Below are 19,656 nucleotides of genomic sequence, written 5' to 3'. Positions count from 1 at the left end.
CAGAACATTTTGAGTTTTTGAAGAGTACACAAACGAACTTAACATTTTTATATATATAGATTATACAGTTCTTATTACGTAGATAAAAATATTGCAAAATTATTCCCTTTTCTTCATTTGCATTACAACTCAGCTTGTTATGTCTATTTCATTTATTATTTTCACTCTACTCCATTCTGATTTATTATAATGAAATTCGTTCATTTAGTCCTTGGTTTTTGTTGTAACTTGGATGTGTAAAATTCATTGTATTACTGCTATATTATTATTACGATTATTTTATTTATTTATTTTCCCGAATTTTATGGGAAACGATTACTAATATGGTTAGTCCTCCATACATTGATTAAAAAAAATTAATGACCAGGACGAACGAACGACACAAGAGGGTGAAATTCTCTTACATTTTAATAAAACAAAAAAAAACATACACACAAAATAGTTTTATGACAAGAAAATGCTCACATATTAGTTGAATTTCTTAGTAATAACATAATTACTCTTCTGTAACGTTATTCCGGATTCAGACGTTAAACTACTCACGGGTAGTACGGAAAGCGCTTGTACAATAACCGATTCCTTTATTACGTATTACGTCTAACTTTATTATATACGAATTTCTTCTATCTGATGAATGGTTTATATAGCATTAATATCTCTTTTTCTGAGTGCCAATTGATTTTCGTTAAACAATTTAATAATTTTTATGAATTTCTTGTATCTAACACTCAAACCCTCCATGTGTAGTTTCCACGTAAGTTTTTAACGAATATAAAACACTAAAATGCGTGGATTTTCTTTATATCGAATAGGACGATCATCGATGGACAAAATAGGTCTTCAATGAGGAATTGTCTTTTTACAGAAATCACACGCCAAGTTTTTTCTGTCTCAATATTTGTATCCTTTATTCTTTGCATCTTCGTTTAACGCGGGTTGCAATTTACACTACACCAAACTGTATTTTTACTGACATATATGATTTCTAGATGGTTATGATTTTTTTGAATAGGAAACAGGACGGTAAATATTGGGATCGGTTAGATTTTTAGTTTTTTTTTTTTGTTTTGAATTGGTCCAATATATGTTTTTCTTTAGCTGACTAGAGTACTTTTCAATTCGCCTTATCTCCCACCAGATTATATAATTCTAGCAATCTAACTTTTGCAGCAATGCTTCGTAACTAATCATGAGGTAATATATTTTGACCCAACCAGAGCATGTTTTTCCCGTATTCTCCAGCGTCTTCAAAAGTTCATCTATTTTGAAAGGTAAATCGTATGAAAACTAAATTTTTATTCCAAAATTTAGATGTAACACAAATTCTGTTTTCTGATTATATATTTTTTTCTACAATTTTTATTTCTAATTAAATATAAATAAATATATCATAAATATCAGTTTATTAAAATATATATTTAACCAGATAAATTTACATTTTTAGAAATATATTTTGCTATTAGTATAACATTTGATAAATTAATTTATATAATTATACTTTAGTGTTTTCATATTTTTGAACTGTTTCATAGGTTATTTTTATCTGTTTTAATTTATATTTCATTAATTTCAATTTCTGCAACAAAATTTTTCTTTTAGTTACAAGATCATATTAAATAGGTTTCGCATATATATATATATATATAAATCTAGTTGGGCCATGATTGTAATTCTTTCACGCAAAAACTACTGAAACGATTGAGTTGAACTTTTCATGAACCTTAATTTTATATCTGGAAAAATATAGGATAATTCCCGTTACAAAATTTATCAACTCTGTTGAGATGGTGGCCGTTTCAATTATTTTCGGTAACAACCAGTATATGTGCATTGCCGGTATTTAACAATACTTTGGCTAAACGGTTGGTCAAATCGAATTCGGTCAACAGTTGAAGTATTTAAAATTAATTTTATACAATAAGATTTTTTTGTGATTTACAAAACGTCTTTCAATTATCGAAAATAAAATAGCGTTGAATGTACGTTGTGTAAAGTACGGCAGCTCAAACGCCACAACCATTTGATTAGTTGTGAGACGCGATTGGCGGCATCTTCCTACGGTTACTTCCGTAAACAGGATAAAATTAATAAAAAAAAATCGAAAACGAAGTACGGTTAACTTTTCATTATTTTTATCGGGTAACGCTAACAAACGTAATAAATTTAAAAATATTTCTTTACCTGTTCTTGTTACGAGGTAAACAGTTGTACTAATATTTTTAACGAGCCGATTATTCGTAAAGTCGCGTAATTAAGATCGTTGAAAGTTTCGAATCTTTTGCTAATCAAACTGTTGCTGTGAAAAGTTACAACAGATTGATAGTTTTAATTAACTGAACAGACATTAGTTATTAATTATCAACACTACAACCACAATAATAGGTTTAATAAACACCGTGCGGGACCAGACCGGCTAATACCTTATATAAGTGAAGGTACTGTGGTATTAAATGAACATTTTTTATACTTTTTTAACGTAAATAATATTTGGTGACATAGGAAAATGCTACGTCTATTTTTTTTCGATGCAAAATAAATTGTTATAATTATTTATAAAAAGGCATTGATAAAAAATGTAAAAACAATATCATTATTAATAAAATAATTGATTGAATTTGTTTATTTAATAAAATTAATTAAATTTATAGAAATCATTAAAAATATAACTAAATCTAAGCAAGGAATTGTACTAATTCCACTTATTTTACCCTGGAGTGTGAAAAAGTTATTTGAATGAAAAAACTTACAATAATATTAATAAATATATATAAGTTGGAAGAACCAATAATTTTCACGAAATCTACCATTGGCAAAATAATTAGTTATCGTAGATCTAAGTTAAAAAAAAAAAAAAATATTAAAATGTGATATAAACTTTTTTAGAAAATATTACAAAAGTGTATATCAAAATATTCCATTTTGAGAAAACTAATATATATCTAAAGATATAAATACACAAAAATTTCTATAAAAAAGTTATGGAAACATTAAGGAGCTTGTTCCGTTCCATGTTGAGCCGGTTGCTGCTGCACTCTAGCATATCTACTAGCGCTGGCCGGCGAGTTAGTCTCGTTCGATTATTCCTGTTGAGAATCCCGCCGAGTGCGGTCATATACATTTAGTCTAAGGTGACTAACGGGTCTATCGTGACCATTCGAGAGTCGGATCCCGCTTGGTGCGGTCATGTTTTGTTTAATGTAATATTTCATTCTAGTTCAGAATATTTTTATTTCGTAGTCTAAAGTCTTATGTGGCTTATAGTTTATTGCTAATGTTCAATTGTACAATTTTGAATAATGTGTCATTTATTCATCCTTCTAATGTGACAAATTAAAATTTAACTATTCAAGAAAACATATGGTTCAGTACATTTCTTCGTCACGACCATACTTTCAAAATACAGTTTTTACACACTTTAAAAACTTAACAGAGATTTTTATCTTTAAATACAGTTAATATAAAAGCAAAAAAATTTAAAACAATTTTATGAAAGCTGCAAGAGAAGTTTTAAGAAAAACCGATAGAAAAATTATAACCAAAATATTGGGTTTGGTTATTAGAAAATTATTATTTGATAACTACCGCTTATAATTTCTGGGTTAAGGGGCAATGTCTGAATACACTTCCTTTACAAAGTTGTTGTAATCTGTTACAGCGGCAAAAACATACCAAATTTTTAGTTACAAAACTTGAAACTTGTATATTCCTTACTCCACACGTACAGGAAATAAATAATAAAGTCCAATTTCAACTTGCTTTATCATAGCATCATACTGCTCCTTAAATGAGAACATAACAACCATTAGCCGTTTTACAATGCCATTTATCTTTCCTATCGTTTAACGAATATCATGATCGTGTATGTAAAAACCTAGGATTGCGTAAAATCAATTAAGTTTGTAATTTTTTCTTGTCTTCAAGGTTAATTGGTATCATCTTCTACCTATAACGGGGAAGTGCATAGATCGATAAAAAACATTTTTTTTAAATTTATGTTTTTTGAAGTTTTTGCCTTAAGGTGGCATTAAAAAAAAGTTGAAATAAAGAATAAATTTAAATAAGTTGGTCTTTCATCTGGGTTCGAATCCCTATTTGGCAATATATTGTTGCGTATTTTTCATACGCTACAAAATGCCATTTCTATATTTTACGCATAAGTATCGAGCTTATATGGTGAATTCATAAAACAGAAAAAAATTATCAAAAATTTCTGTAGGACATGTTAATTGAAAAAAATTTTATATAATTAAAAAATATATATTTTTAATGTAATGTTTATTTCTATTTTACGTGTTTGTGTTTTGTTTTTAATAAATTCTAGCAGACCCGGGAATGCTTCGCTATTGCCGAAGAGTGGGGGAGAGAGAGTATAAATGAATACAATTTAAAAATTTGATAAAAAAATTAAAAAATTGAACTTCCCAAATTTTACCTTTCACTTATCCTCCTTCCCCTTTTCCCTTTCCAACTTCTCCTTTTCGCCCTTTTACCTCAACCCTCTCCTTTTACCTGTTTCCTTTTACCCTTTCCCGTTTTCCCCTTTTCTCTTTCCTCCTTTTTCCCTTTTGCCCGCGCGTAAATCGGTCCATTAGTTTTTTTGGTTTTTAGGGGGCACATACGAACATGGCTTTTATATATATATATATAATAAAAAAGTCTGTTTGTATATTTCGTAAATATCTCAACACCGGCCCCATCTAGCGGGTATAGTTATTGTAAAAATATTTCTTTTCACGTAACTAATATTCATATTCTGAACCAAATCGGTCCATAAATACAATTTTTCTAAATATCTCAACCCCAGCGACATCTAGCGGGTTCATTTTTTGTAGAGATAATTCTTTCGATGTAAGTAACATGTATTCTGAATATGAGGCAAATCGGACAATAAATACTATTTTTCGAAATATCTCGACGCCAGCGCCATCTAGAGGGTCCAAAATAATTCAGAAACCTTCCCTGGCATGCGTCCAACCATTCCCCAAAGTTTCATCGCTATCGGATGAACGATTTAGGAAGGGATAAGAGACATACAGACAGACAAACATTCATTTTTATATATATATATATAGATTAGGTATTATAATACTATTATTACCTCTTCATAATTCAATTTCTGGAATTTATTTTTTAGTTCAATACATGTTGTTAATTCATCGTATTTATACAAATGTAATAATAGTAAAAAATCAAACGCGTCCTTCTGTATCGAAAGAAAACTATAACTTAAACTGATGAGAAGGGTTTCATTATAACTGAATGAATTGTTCCTTAACAAATGTAATAATCGACGAAATACATCCTCGTAAATAAATTGAATGTTATGTTCAATTTCTATTTCGATTGTCTTACCGATGAGATATACAAGTTTTATATCCTTTTCATATTTAACCCTAATTTCATTGAATTGTGTTCTTCCAATCTTATAAGTTTCACGAAATTTAGCCAAACTAGATATACCCCACAAAATACATTCTTCGTCTTCTTCACCCGTACAGTCAGATATGACGGTATTTATTTCATTCATATCAACCAAATTATCTTGTAAATCTGGTGTGAATTTTTCTTCATGTATTGTTTTAATAGAGTTATATTCGTTTTGTAAAATCAGTATAATAATGTAATGGATTGTATTAAAATTTACAGCAAAGTTAACGAAATTATCTAGTGCATGGTATGATTCGTATGTGGTTACGTAAAACTCTTCTCGTAAAATGGGTTGCTCTCTTTGATTCACATCATCATTCCACTTTAAATAAAAATCTCCTAAGCACATTTTATTATACACGTCTTTAACTATAGCTTCTGGCAGTGAGCTGCAAAAGAAAAATATACCATTATTTTTTTTAAAATTCAACAAAATTTCCTTTACGTGTAAATTTTAAATTACGCTTATACACTGGGATATCATAACCTTAATATAAATTGTATATTGATATTAGTATACTTATATTAAAAATACAAAGTACCGGGTTGCCAAAATTCATAGTACAGCCTATTATTTCAGTTGTAAAGAAAACGAAATATTTGGATACACTAACGTAAATTAGATATGAGGACCCACGTTTTGGACAAAACGGATCAATGGACTTTATTTTAAAATTCCCATTTTGAATCGCTGTCCATTTTGTCATTTATTTAATCCCTCCCATTTTGAATCGTTGTCCATTTATTTAAATGGGAAGGAATGATATTGGTAGCCATTTAACTAGGCCACGCCAAACAATCCATTGCCAAGCAACTGGACGTCGATCAATTGACGAACATTTAGCCCTAAGTGTGGCAACGCACCATCTTGTTAAAAAAACTAAGGGAATATTTCATCTTAATTTAAAAGGGAAGGAAAGGTAGTGTCTTTCAGCATGTCCAAGTACCGCTCGGAATTAAGGGTTCCATCGATGAAGATTGATCCAACCACACGGATATCCCATATCCCATACAACACCATAATTTAAACATCTCCAAGAACATTGGACGTTTCAATCCGGTGAGGATTTTCATCACACCAATTTCGGTAAATCTACTGGTTCAGGTTGCTCTAACAAAACATTGCCTCGTCACTGAATAGAATACTCGGAACCATTAAATAATCTTCTTATAAACGTTTACGTTTTTTGAGAAAACTCTTAGTTGTTTGCTATTAATAGTACTACGCTATAGTCCAATTTGGTTACGACCATTTCTAATAACTGATAGAGTTTAACACGTCAGTGATTCCAAATATTATTAATGCGGACAATTTAAATTACTCTTTAAAGTTTTTTTTTCTAATTTCTTCCAAAGGAAAATGCTCGAATTGTTTTGTTAGAGTTAAGTGAATATTTAAAATGTGTTTTAGTACTCTACGCTTCCGTTTCGGATCCTGTAACTTCATCCTCTACTTCTATGTCTGAGGTGTCATTAAAAGTAAGAGTAACATTATTACTGATCAATTTGTATCACTTTACGAGAATCTCTACTATAGGATTCACTAAACTCCGTTTCCTCCCAGTTCGATGTGTAACTTTGACACATAGGTTTTGTATTACCTTCGCCATTATGAGGAGCTCTCTTGTTTATATCACAGAGGGACACACCAGTTTTTGTTTGCTGCAACTTTCGATTAACGATACAAAATGTCCTTTTGGGCATGGTATTTTATACGGCATTGCATAGGAAATTTAAATTAAGGACTAATATTAGAAATATTTTAAGAAATATATGTGATGATATTGTCGAATATCTTACTATTTCTTAATTTATTTTTTTGTACTAATAAATATTAATATTAATAAAAGCCGACTATTTATTTTTGTATTTTTGGCAACAAATTTCTACGTAAAATGCTCTAAATATTTCATTGCCTATTTATTGTCCAAACATTTAATAAAATTATAACATATGTAATACTTACGTAGAAACAAATAGTTTCACAAGAACTTCGATTACTTTGTGAGAGCAACCAAATATATAATTAGTCCACATGTCTTCAAAATTATTTTTATCTTCGTTTTCAATTTTGAATTTACGTACGGTTGATTCAACCCATTCTATATAAAAGTCATAATATATAATTGTATGTGGTTGAAACATCATTTTAGGGATTGCAAGTTTTGAATCAAAACGTTTTGTTACGTCGCTATTAAAATAACGTTTCCACTGTTTAAAACTTCGTGATGGTATCATTTTTATTATAATTAACCTGTTTAAAACAAAAGATTATTAATTACCTTTAAACTATAAAAGATGCATTATTCCCTTACAAGAAAAAATACTACAATTACTAGAATTCTAATGAAAACCACTGATAGAAAATATCATTCTACAAGAATTTTGAATAGAATGAAGAAAGCAAGTGACCAACCCTTAAAAGAAACCTTGTTTTACCTAGTCCTAGTTTAATAATCTTAAATCAGGAAACAACTATAATGGTGGGTCGAGTTTTGATGTTATCTATTCTAACCTAGGTTTTTTTAATTATTTTTTTTTTTTATGGATGACATTGGATTGGATAAATATATCCATTATTGTATGATGACGTTGTTAGATTCATGGCAAGGGTTAACAGATAGCTACTCTGATCATTAGGTTTTACAATATTGTATCGATGTAATTCAAAATTGATAATAATTTTGTTAAGCATGGCCCGTTAGTACAAGTATATAATTATAATATTTAATATAGAAAAAACCGTTAACCAACAATTGAAGTCGGGTTCAAGAGCTTTCGGAGTTATATTCAATCTTCAGGAACTCTAATCTTCGTCCTATTTATAATAGTAATTATATATATATATATGAAATATATATATTGTAAGAAAATCTTGATATTTGCAAAAAACATAAAAGTTGGTTGTCAGATAATCTAAAATTATATAAACGTGACGTCCTGTCAATTTGGTGGTATCAACTGTTGTGTTAAATGGGGAGGTGGGTCAGTTTGGACAACGTAATCTATTATTACTATTTAATAACTGCTTGTATAAAACCTCATTATAAAATTTAGTCTGTTGGTTTATAAATTTATTATTATTTAAATACTAGCAGACCCGGCAATGCTTCGATATTGCTATATATATGTATATATATATATATATATATATATATATATAGAGAGAGAGAGAGAGAGAGAGAGAGAGGGCGAGAGAGAGAGAGTGAAAGTGTTTAGTGAACGCAATTGAAAATTTTATAAAAAATTTAAAAACTGAACTTCAAAAATTTTACCTTTCACTTATTCTCCTTCTCCTTTTCCCTTTCAAACTTCTCCCTCCCCCTCTCCAAGTTTCCTTTTTACCCTTTCCCGTTTTCCGCTTTCCTCTTTCCACCTTTTCCCCGTTTACCCTTTTGCCCGCGCGTAAATTTTTTGGTCTATAGCGGACACACATACGAACATGCCTTTTATATATATATATATACATATATATAAAATACATATATATATATATATATAAATATATATATATATATATATATATATATATATATATATATATATAAAATAAAAATGTCTGATTTTATATGTTTTTACTAGTTAAGTAAATATCTGGACACTGGCTCCTCCTAGCGGGTATAGTTTTTGCAAAAAGATTTCTTTTCACGTAACTGATAATGATATAATGAATATGAACGAAATCGGTTCATAAATATATTTTTTCCAAAATTTCTCGACCCCAGCGCCACCTAGCGAGTCTTCCCTGGCAATTCAGAAAACTTCCCTGGCATGCGTCAACCATTTCCCAAAGTTTCATCACTATCAAATGAACGGTTACGGAAGGCATAAGAGACATAAAGACAGACAAACATTCATTTTTATATATATATATATATATATATATATATATGTAGTATTTTTCTAAACTATTAGTATTATATGTGTTATTAGAGTAATCGAGTATTAATAAATTTGTCTGGGGTCTGGATCATTTGACTGGTTTGATGCAGCTCTCCAAGATTCTGGACAACGTAATCTATTATTACTATTTAATAACTGCTTGTATAAAACCTCATTATAAGATTTAGTCTGTTGGTTTATAAATTTATTATTATTTAAATACTAGCAGACCCGGCAATGCTTCGATATTGCTATATATATATATATATAGAGAGAGAGAGAGAGAGAGAAAGAGAGAATGAGAGAGTGAAAGAGTTTAGTGAACGCAATTGAAAATTTTATAAAAAATTTAAAAACTGAACTTCACAAATTTTACCTTTCACTTATTCTCCTTCTCCTTTTCCCTTTCAAACTTCTCCCTCCCCCCCTCTCAAAGTTTTCTTTTTACCCTTTCCCGTTTTCCGCTTTCCTCTTTCCACCTTTTCCCCGTTTACCCTTTTGCCCGCGCGTAAATTTTTTTGTCTATAGCGGACACACATACGAACATGCCTTTTATATATATGTATATATATATATATATATATATATATATATATATATATATACATATATATAAAATACATATATTTTTATTTTATATATATAAATATATATATAAATATAAATATAAATATATATATATATATATATATATATATATATATATATATATATATATATATATATATAAAATAAAAATGTCTGATTTTATATTTTTTTACTAGTTAAGTAAATATCTGGACACTGGCTCCTCCTAGCGGGTATAGTTTTTGCAAAAAGATTTCTTTTCACGTAACTGATAATGATATAATGAATATGAACGAAATCGGTTCATAAATATATTTTTTCCAAAATTTCTCGACCCCAGCGCCACCTAGCGAGTCCAAACTAATTCAGAAAACTTCCCTGGCATGCGTCAACCATTTCCAAAAGTTTCATCACTATCAAATGAACGGTTACGGAAGGCATAAGAGACATAAAGACAGACAAACATTCATTTTTATATATATATATATATATATATATATATATATATGTAGTATTTTTCTAAACTATTAGTATTATATGTGTTATTAGAGTAATCGAGTATTAATAAATTTGTCTGGGGTCTGGATCATTTGACTGGTTTGATGCAGCTCTCCAAGATTCTCTATCTACTGCTAGTCGTTTCATTTCGCTATACCCCTACATCCTACATCCCTAACAATTTGTTTTACATATTCTAAACGTGACCTGCCTACACAATTATTTCCTTCTACTTGTCCTTCGAATATTAAAGCGACTATTCCTTATAATATTTAAGCGATGTCTTAATATGTGGCCTATAATATAAGTCTGTCTCTTCTTTTAACTATATTTTTCCAAATGCTTCTTTCTTCATCTATTTGCCACAATATCTCTTCCTTTGTCACTTTGTCAATCCACCCATCGGATTTCTAACATTTTCCTATAGCACCACATTTCAAAAGCATCAAATCTTTTCTTCTCAGATACTCCTATCGTCCAAGTTTCACTTACACATAAAGTGACACTCCAAACATATACTTTCAAAAATGTTTTCCTGACGTTTAAATTAATTTCTTATGTAAACAAATTATATTTCTAACTGAAGGCTCGTTTCGCCTGTGCTATTCGGTATTTTATATCGCTTCTGCTTCGTCTATCTTTCGTAATTCCACTTCCCAACTAACAAAATTCTTCTACCTCCATAATCTTTTCTCCTCCTATTTTCACATTCAGTGGTCCATTTTTGTTATTTCGACTACATTTCATTACTTTCGTTTTTTTCTTGTTTATTTTCATGCGATACTTCTTGCGTAGGATTTCATCCATGCTATTCATTGTTTCTTCTAAATCCTTTGTATTCTTAGCTGGAATTACTATATCATCAGCAAATCGTAGCATCTTTATCTTTTCACCTTGCACTGTTACTCCGAATCTAAATTGTTCTTTAACCTCATTAACTGCTAGTTCTATGTAAAGATTAAAAAGTAACGCTGAGGGAACATCCTTGTCGGACTCCCTTTCTTATTACGGCTTCTTTCTTATGTTCTTCAATTATTACTGTTTGTTTGGTTCCTGTAAATGTTAGCAATTGTTCTTCTATCTCTGTATTTGAACCCTAATTTTTTTTAAATGTTGAACATTTTATTCCAGTCTGCCTTTTCTATGTCTATAAATGCCAAGTATGTTGGTTTGTTTTTTTTAATCTTCCTTCTACTATTAATCTGAGGCCTAAAATTGCTTCCCTTTTCCCTATACTTTTCCTAAAACCAAATTGGTCTTCTCCTAAAATTCAATGGTCTTTTATTTTAATTGATACTGATCTCTTGGTCATGCCTATGTATTTTAAATCGCATAATGTGAATTTCGAACAATATGTTCCATGTTTTCCTAAATCGACTTTGTTATAGTTTTTTCAGAATCTATATTATTTATATTTTTTATTATTATTTATTTATGCTGTTGTTAGTAGAAATGATTTAAATTTTTTGTTCATTTTATAATTTATATTATATTCAACTTAACGTAGATATAATTATTAGTTAATTTAATTTTATCTTTTAGTATATTTTGTGTTTAATGTTATTATATAACTTATCTATTAAGGTTTTTTTTAATTTTTTATCAAATTATCAATTGTGTTCATTTAAACTCCGTCTGTGAGAGAGTGAGTGGACTCTCTCTCGCTCTATATAGCAATATCTCGCTATAGCAATAGCGAAGCATGTCAAGGTTTGCTAGTATTTAAATAATAATAAATTAATAAACCTACAGACAAAATTTTATTACGAGGTTTATACTATCATTTATTAAATAGTAATAATCCACCTCCACATTTAACACAACCGTTGTCACCACCAAATTGTCAGGACGTTACTTTTACGTAATTTTAACACATCTGACGATCAACTGCTACTAAATATCCCAAAATATCCCGACTTTTACAATTTACGTGTGAAGATTTAATTAATTTTATAAATAGGACGAATATGATATAGTTTCTGAAGATGGGATTTAATTTTGAAAGCGTTTGACCGCGTGGAATTCAATTCTTGGTAAGCGATTTTTTTGTATATTAAATGTAATTCATAATTGGTCATTTGTTAATAAAAAAACGCCATTCACTTTTGGCAAACAGCCAAATTTGTTCCTTTTATTCACCCTATTTAAAATTTTATAACGATAAATAACGAAAATTTTACAACGAAATGTTATAACGGTTCTATTTAAATCTTATAACGATAGTCCTATTGTAATAGCAGACAAAACAAGAATGGTTAGGAGGAGGTTATTTTTTGTTAAACCCGGGGATCTAATGTGGATATCTGAATAGTTTTCCTTAATGGTAAATTCTTTTTTTTTTTTGTTTCGCATTGTAATTCTGTTATTTACTTTTTATTTTGTTTTATATGTCAGTATTTTATTATTATTTTGATTTGGTTTTCCTTTTGCTGATAGGACTTGTACATACATTAAGATTTTGTTTATAGTTTTAGGTGATTTTTTTACATTAGAATTGTTCATTCAACTTCGTACTTATTAGTTAGGCTTTTTACCAGGAGACTGTGTTGGAATGTTATTTAGTATTGTTAAGCTGTTATTATTAGTGTTTGGGTCATTAATTCTAACAATAACAGTTGAAATTTTGTCGTTGGATATAATTATTGAAAGAAACACGAAAACGTTACTATTAAGCGTTTAACCTCGTTTTTTTAATACCGCAATTTACTCACTTTTACAAATTTTATTGCTTATAACTCAATAACAGAGGTAGTTTTTCTTATAAACCTACGTACCATATATTCATCTTTCTAGATAAAAAAAGTTTTATTCAATATGTTTGATCCAACATAAAGGAAGAAAATTTTTAAACAACATTGAGTGGAAACGTTTTAAAAATGTAAATTCCTATAATAAGGTAACATATATTTCTTGTCATTGGAGTCTACAGTATTAACAAAAATAATAAAATGTTTAATTTGTAGTTATTTTTTTTAATTTACTTAAGAAAGTAGAGTGCTATAAAAAATTCATTTAATGAATTATTTTCTTCTATCAACGGTTATTTATAAAAATAAACGTATAAACAATACTCACCTATTTTCATTACTTAGTACGACGGTGTTTATACCGTTTAATAAAGTACAATAAGTTTCCACAGGCCAACCATTTGCTGTTGGAAATGTAACAATAAAACGTAAATCAGATTCATCTACTCTGCCATTTCCGAACCACGGTCTTAACGCACCTATTACCTGAAAATAAGTTATTTTAAAAACACAACTTGAATAAATCGCGTCCCTAAATTTAAATGCAATAACATTTACTTAACTTAATCAAAAGTGTATATAACAGAAAATATTCACTATAAATATTAAAAAGCGATACATATTATGAAATATTTTTTTATATTATATTAAATTTTTGTACACCTCCACAGCTTAACATTTATTTAATTAAGCTAAAAAAATTACGGTAAAAATCTATGAAATTGATTTCACAACTTACAAGATACGTTTAAAAACATATTTACAATGAAATAATGAACTGTGTAATTTAATATTGATGAAATTCTACGTGAAGAATACAGAACAATTAGTTTAACTAGTCATGTATCAAAAATCTTAACTAGAATTCTATACAGAAGAATTCAGAGGAGAGTGGGAGAAGTGTTAGGAGAAGACCAATTTGGTTTCAGGAAAAGTATACAGACAAGAGAAGCAAGTTTAGGCCTCAGATTAATAGTAGAAGGAAGATTAAAGAAGAAAAACCAGCATACTTGGTATTTATAGAGCTAGAAAAGACATTCGATAACGTAGACTGAAATAAAATGTTCTGTATTTAAAAAAAAAATAGTGTTCAAATACAGAGATAGAAGAACAATTGCTAATATTTACTGGAACCAAACAACAACAGTAATAATTGAAGAACATAAGAAAGAAGCTGTAATAAGAAAGGGAATCCGATAAGGGTGTTCCCTCAGCGTTACATTTTAATCTTTACATAGAACTAGCAGTTAATGATGTTAAAGAACAATTTACATTCGTAGTGACAGTACAAGGTGAAAAGATAAAGATGCTACGATTTGATGATGATATAGTAATTCTAGCTGAGAATAAAAAGGATTTAGAAGAAGCAATGAATGGCATGAATGACGTCCTACGCAAGAACTATCGCATGAAAATAAAGAAGAAAAAAACGAAAGTAATGAAATGTAGTAGAAATAAGAAAGATGGATCACTGAATGTGAAAATATGAGGAGAAAAGATTATGGAGGTAGAAGAATTTTGTTATTTGGGAAGTAGAATTACTAATGATGGAAGAAGCAGGAGCGATATAAAATGCCGAATAGCACAAGCTAAACTAGCCTTCAGTAAGAAATATAATTTGTTTACATCAAAAATTAATTTAAATGTCAGGAAAAGATTTTTGAAAGTATATGTTTGGAGTGTCGCTTTATATGTAAGTGAAACTTGGACGATAGGAGTATCTGAGAAGGAAAGATTACATGCTTTTGAATTGTGGTGCTTAAGAGAATGTTAAAAATCAGGCCGGTGGATAAAGTGACAAATGAAGGGGTGTTGTAGCAAATAGATGAAGAAAGAAGCATTTGGAAAAATATAGGTAAAAGAAGAGACAGACTTATATTATAGGCCACATATTAAGACATCGCTTAAATATTATAAGGAATAGTCGCTTTAATATTCGAAGGACAAGTAGAAGGAAAAAATTGTGTAGGCAGGCCACGTTTGGAATATGTAAAACAAATTGTTAGGGATGTAGGATGTAGGGTTATAGCGAAATGAAACGACTAGCAGTAGATAGAGAATCTTGGAGAGCTGCATCAAACCAGTCAAATGATCCAGACCCCAGACAAATTTATTAATACTCGATTACTCTAATAACACATATAATACTAATAGTTTAGAAAAATACTACATATATATATATATATATATATATATATATAAATGAATGTTTGAATGAAGAGGTATTGCGGCAAGTAGATGAAGAAAGAAGCATTTGGAAAAATACAGTTAAAACAAGAGACAGACTTATAGGCCACATATTAACGCATCCTGGAATATTCGCTTTAATTTTGGAAGGACATTTTAATAAATAAATTTTAATAAATAATAAAAAAATAATTATTTATATCAATTCATAACCTTCTGGATCTTAAGCTATATAGATATATATTAATATACAAACAATTGTTAAATATAAATACATAGATAAAATTTTAGAAAAATTAATTTTACCTTTGAAATGATTAACATATTATATTCGGGCAATATTTTGTATAGATTCTCAGCACATGTTTTTACGTCACCGTGTATAATCACTTCACAAATCTGGGTAAAGTATGCTTTTCTTATTTCCTTTTCACTTCGATTCGAAAAAAATGTTTCTTTAATGTACTTTACCATTTTGTAATTATTCAACTTGGATAAAAAACCACCTGTTTCTGAAATTTCATTTTTTCCTTTACTTAATTCATCTACATATAATTTTCCCAATTCTTCAGGAGAAAATTCTTTTATTTCTCCAGCTGTAGGTTGAATAACACTATAATTTGTATCAGAAATATAATCTGAATCAGGAGTATCAGTATCATACTCTGAAGAAATTACAAGTATTGTATTCAGCAATAATATTAATATACCTATCAAAAAAAATTTGGTATTCCAATCCATTGTTTTCCTAAAAAAAAAAATATATATATATATATATACATAATTATTCATATCAATAATAAATATTTTAATAGAAATTTAAATTTTATTTATAAAAAGTGCTGACCTCATCGCGGTTTCGCCTTAGCTATGTGGTTAATTTCCTTTCCGATCGCGATCAGCTTAGATGGTCATTGCTCACTTGGTACTCGCCCATCCTGTATAAAGAAGCGGTAAAGTTCCCTGAACCCCACTGTGTTTATTAAAGTCATTAATTATTCATATCAATAATAAATATTTAAATAGAAATTTAAATTTTATTCATAAAAAGTGCTGTCGTCATCGCAGTTTCGCCTTAGGTTAATTTCCTTTCCGATCGCGATCAGCTTAGATGGTCATTGCTCACTTGGTACCCGCCCATCCTGTATAAAGAAGCGGTAAAGTTCCCTGTACCCCTCTGTGTTTATTAAAGTCATACATGTAAGAATAATATAACAATAAATAAACATTAAAACCTGTTTAATTTATAAATTCTATCAGTGTATTGTAATTTTTTAAAACAATAATTTGATCAAATTTAACAAATATTGATTTAATAGCAGTAGAACACAACGGCAAAATGTAAAAAAAACACTATTTTTTTCTCCCTCAAAATATTAAATTTCAAAAACTACGAAAATAGAATTTAGTTATTCAGTCGTAGGTTATTTTCATGTATAAATTGTGGGAATATGTTCTGTTTTATAGCATGTCTATTGCATGACATTCTGTTCTACAGCATGATTTTTGTTGTGCTTATAAGCTTGATTGCTTTCAAAATTTCATACCGTGTTGAAAGTGTAAAGTGATATACGAGGTGCGACAATAAAGTAATGAGACTGATGTGAAAAAAAATGTTGCTTACCATTTTAGTCATGTTTAGTGTTGTCTTCTTCAAAGTAGTTCCCCTCTGATTGCAAACACTTATTCCAGCGCTTCTGCCATTGATGGTAACATTTCTGGAACTCATCTTCTGTAATATCCTCCAAAACCCTCGTCACAGTTTTTTAGACATCTTGTGTTGTTTAAAAATGGTGTCCCTTGACCGTCATTTTGACTCTTGGAAATAGAAAAAAGTTACACGGAGGGATATTTGGTGAATAAGGTGGCTGTGGTAGTACTGAAATTTGTTTTGAGGTTAAAAATTGCTGTACTGACAGAGCAATAAGAGATGGCGCATTATCGTGATGCAGAATACAATTATCAGCAATGTTGGCACGGACACGAAGAACTCATTTACGAAGTCTTTCTAAAATTTCACTTAGGATTCGTTGCGAGATTTCTCAGAATTTTTAACATCGAAGCCCTACGTATGCAATCGTACGCTTTTTTGAAATCAATAAAAGAAATAATTATCTGTTTTTGCTTTCTATTATAAATATCTATAAGTAATATTTGGTTTTATTAATTATAATTATTACAAAATAAGATTTGAAATTCGAAATTAAAAATATTTTTGATTTGTGCGGGAAGAACCGGTGAAATATTTTTTATGAAGAAGTGATTCGTTAAAAAAAGTTTTTTATTTATTATATAAAAAATTTGAAAATTAGGTATATAACTTTTACGATACCAGTGAAAAAAATTGGTTCTTATTTGGGTTTTATGGTATATTATATGGGTCAAAACAACTTAAAATTTAATCGATTTTAATGTACGAAAGAAATAAAAATGCTTTTAAATAGTTTTAATAATAAAAATTAAAGAATTATCGCAAAAAAAATTGAGAATATTTTTTTTCGAAGGGAGAGTACATTTAAAACTATTTCTAAACGTTATAAAACCAACTACAATAAAGATTAAAGGAAGATTTTAAAAAAATCTAAATAAAAATCCTCTTTATTGGTTAGGAATTTACAATTTTTTAATTTGTAAACATTTTTGATAACCCTATACACTGTATAAAATTCAAAAAAAAATTAGTTAAACTTTAAAACTGAATGGAGAAAAAGATAAAATTAAAATTTCAATTTTATGTGGTAAGAGAGTTTTGATGTTTCAACCAATGTGTTAGTTGAAATATCAAAGTAAGTAATGTTTTTATTGAAGTGTTTCTAAATAAAATCCTAATTGGTTTTATTGCAATATCCCCTTTCCGATTAACGAATTTTCAAACGATAATATGATCAATTATCCATAAATATATCTAAGCCAAATTTGTACAATATTCGTTGGGGAAATTTTGAAATGAAGGCCAAATCCGTGCAGCACACATACATATGATTTTTTTTTTGTAGTCTAGATGAAATAGTTAACCCTAAAACATAAAGATTTGCAAAATACGATACCTCGTTTTTGACACTGTCATCAGACGTTCCCTTTAATATATATCTATTCTATCTAATTTCGATGGAAAAGTTGTTAATTAACCGAAGTGTGTATTTTAGAATCGGTTACAATTTACCTGAACCATAAATAAAATAAAAATGACATGGAGAAATAGGTTTTCTCCATTAAAATCCCTCAACAGATAATGTAATTATGTTGATCATTATGTTAAATAAATATAAAAAATGATAAGTCCAAGAAAAATAAATAAACTTTAGGACATAAAAAAAAAGATAACACCAAAAAAAGGTCTTAAAAACATACAAAGAATAACTAAGCAAACAAAGAAACAATGAAAAAACAAACAACCAACAAAAGTAAGTGGTAAAATGAAATTAATATTTTCACGTTACACAGTACCTTACGGTTATTAAAAATATATTTATATAATTATTCAACACAGTTTTTTATTTCAAAATCTGAAATAGAAAGTGTTATAGTTTATTTATCTGTATATAACTACTTTAAAAATTATTTTATTGACAATTACCTTTTCAAAGAGTGGAATAAAAGTAGCTTGAACGTTGAATAAAAGAAAAAAAAAAAAATATATATATATATATATAATATGGTAAAGATGAAAAGCTTTTTATAATAAAACCAGCTGTTTCCAACCAAATAGTAGTTTGGATCAAATAGTAGTTGATCCAAAAGATTATTGAGAAATAATATGTGTCTACACTGTCCTTATATAGTAAATAAAAAAATGGTATCTTTAAAAAAAAAAACATGAAATTTCCCTTTCAAATTTTTTTTTACCGATTACTTTTACTGTTATTTTTTTTATATAGAAATCGTGTTATTGTTGGTAATAAAAGGGAGAGAACAGATTTATGGGGGAAATAATTCTTAACCCCCACCAAATGCGGTACTACTAATTTACAGTCAAGCATACACATAACTTAAGTATTTGCCGTAGTTAAAGCATTGATTACATTAAAGTTTTGTTATAGTACATTTGACTACCTTTTATATTTATCATGTTTTAGAACTGAATTATTAGAAAACATTTTTTAGTATTTTTAGGAAAAAATAATTGTATTTTAAGCAAAGGCAAAAACTAAAAATGATATACCCAACATTATTTTTCAATATTTGTAATTTTGTCCAGAAATAAAATCGCTTTTGCTGTATGGTTTAACCAGTGATAATTTTTCACAGTCAATATTACTGATAGAATCACGGAATAATTTCCCACTCGAATTTTCTTTCTTCAACATTCGTTATTTTATATGGAAGTGATTAAATCTTACGTTCTAAA

General features: G+C 28.7%; 1 protein-coding gene across 1 annotated transcript in view; it reads right to left on the bottom strand.

Annotated features, from left to right (window-relative positions):
- LOC142334054 (uncharacterized) overlaps window positions 1-18,939 on the bottom strand; it is an 89,166-nt gene extending 70,227 nt beyond the window's left edge. The window contains exons 1-6 of the mRNA XM_075381721.1: window positions 18,886-18,939; window positions 15,615-16,056; window positions 13,450-13,607; window positions 7,394-7,681; window positions 5,099-5,816; window positions 3,712-3,779 (exon numbers count right to left, since the gene is read on the bottom strand). Of these exons, the coding sequence (XP_075237836.1) occupies window positions 3,712-3,779; window positions 5,099-5,816; window positions 7,394-7,681; window positions 13,450-13,607; window positions 15,615-16,049 (1,667 nt within the window). The 5' untranslated portion in view covers window positions 16,050-16,056; window positions 18,886-18,939. The remainder of the gene's footprint in view (window positions 1-3,711; window positions 3,780-5,098; window positions 5,817-7,393; window positions 7,682-13,449; window positions 13,608-15,614; window positions 16,057-18,885) is intronic.
- Window positions 18,940-19,656: the final 717 nt, after the last annotated feature.

The sequence above is a fragment of the Lycorma delicatula genome, chromosome 13 (genome assembly GCF_047948215.1).
Source record: "Lycorma delicatula isolate Av1 chromosome 13, ASM4794821v1, whole genome shotgun sequence".
Classification (NCBI taxonomy): domain Eukaryota; kingdom Metazoa; phylum Arthropoda; class Insecta; order Hemiptera; family Fulgoridae; genus Lycorma; species Lycorma delicatula.
This window is presented reverse-complemented; position numbering and strand designations above follow the sequence as displayed.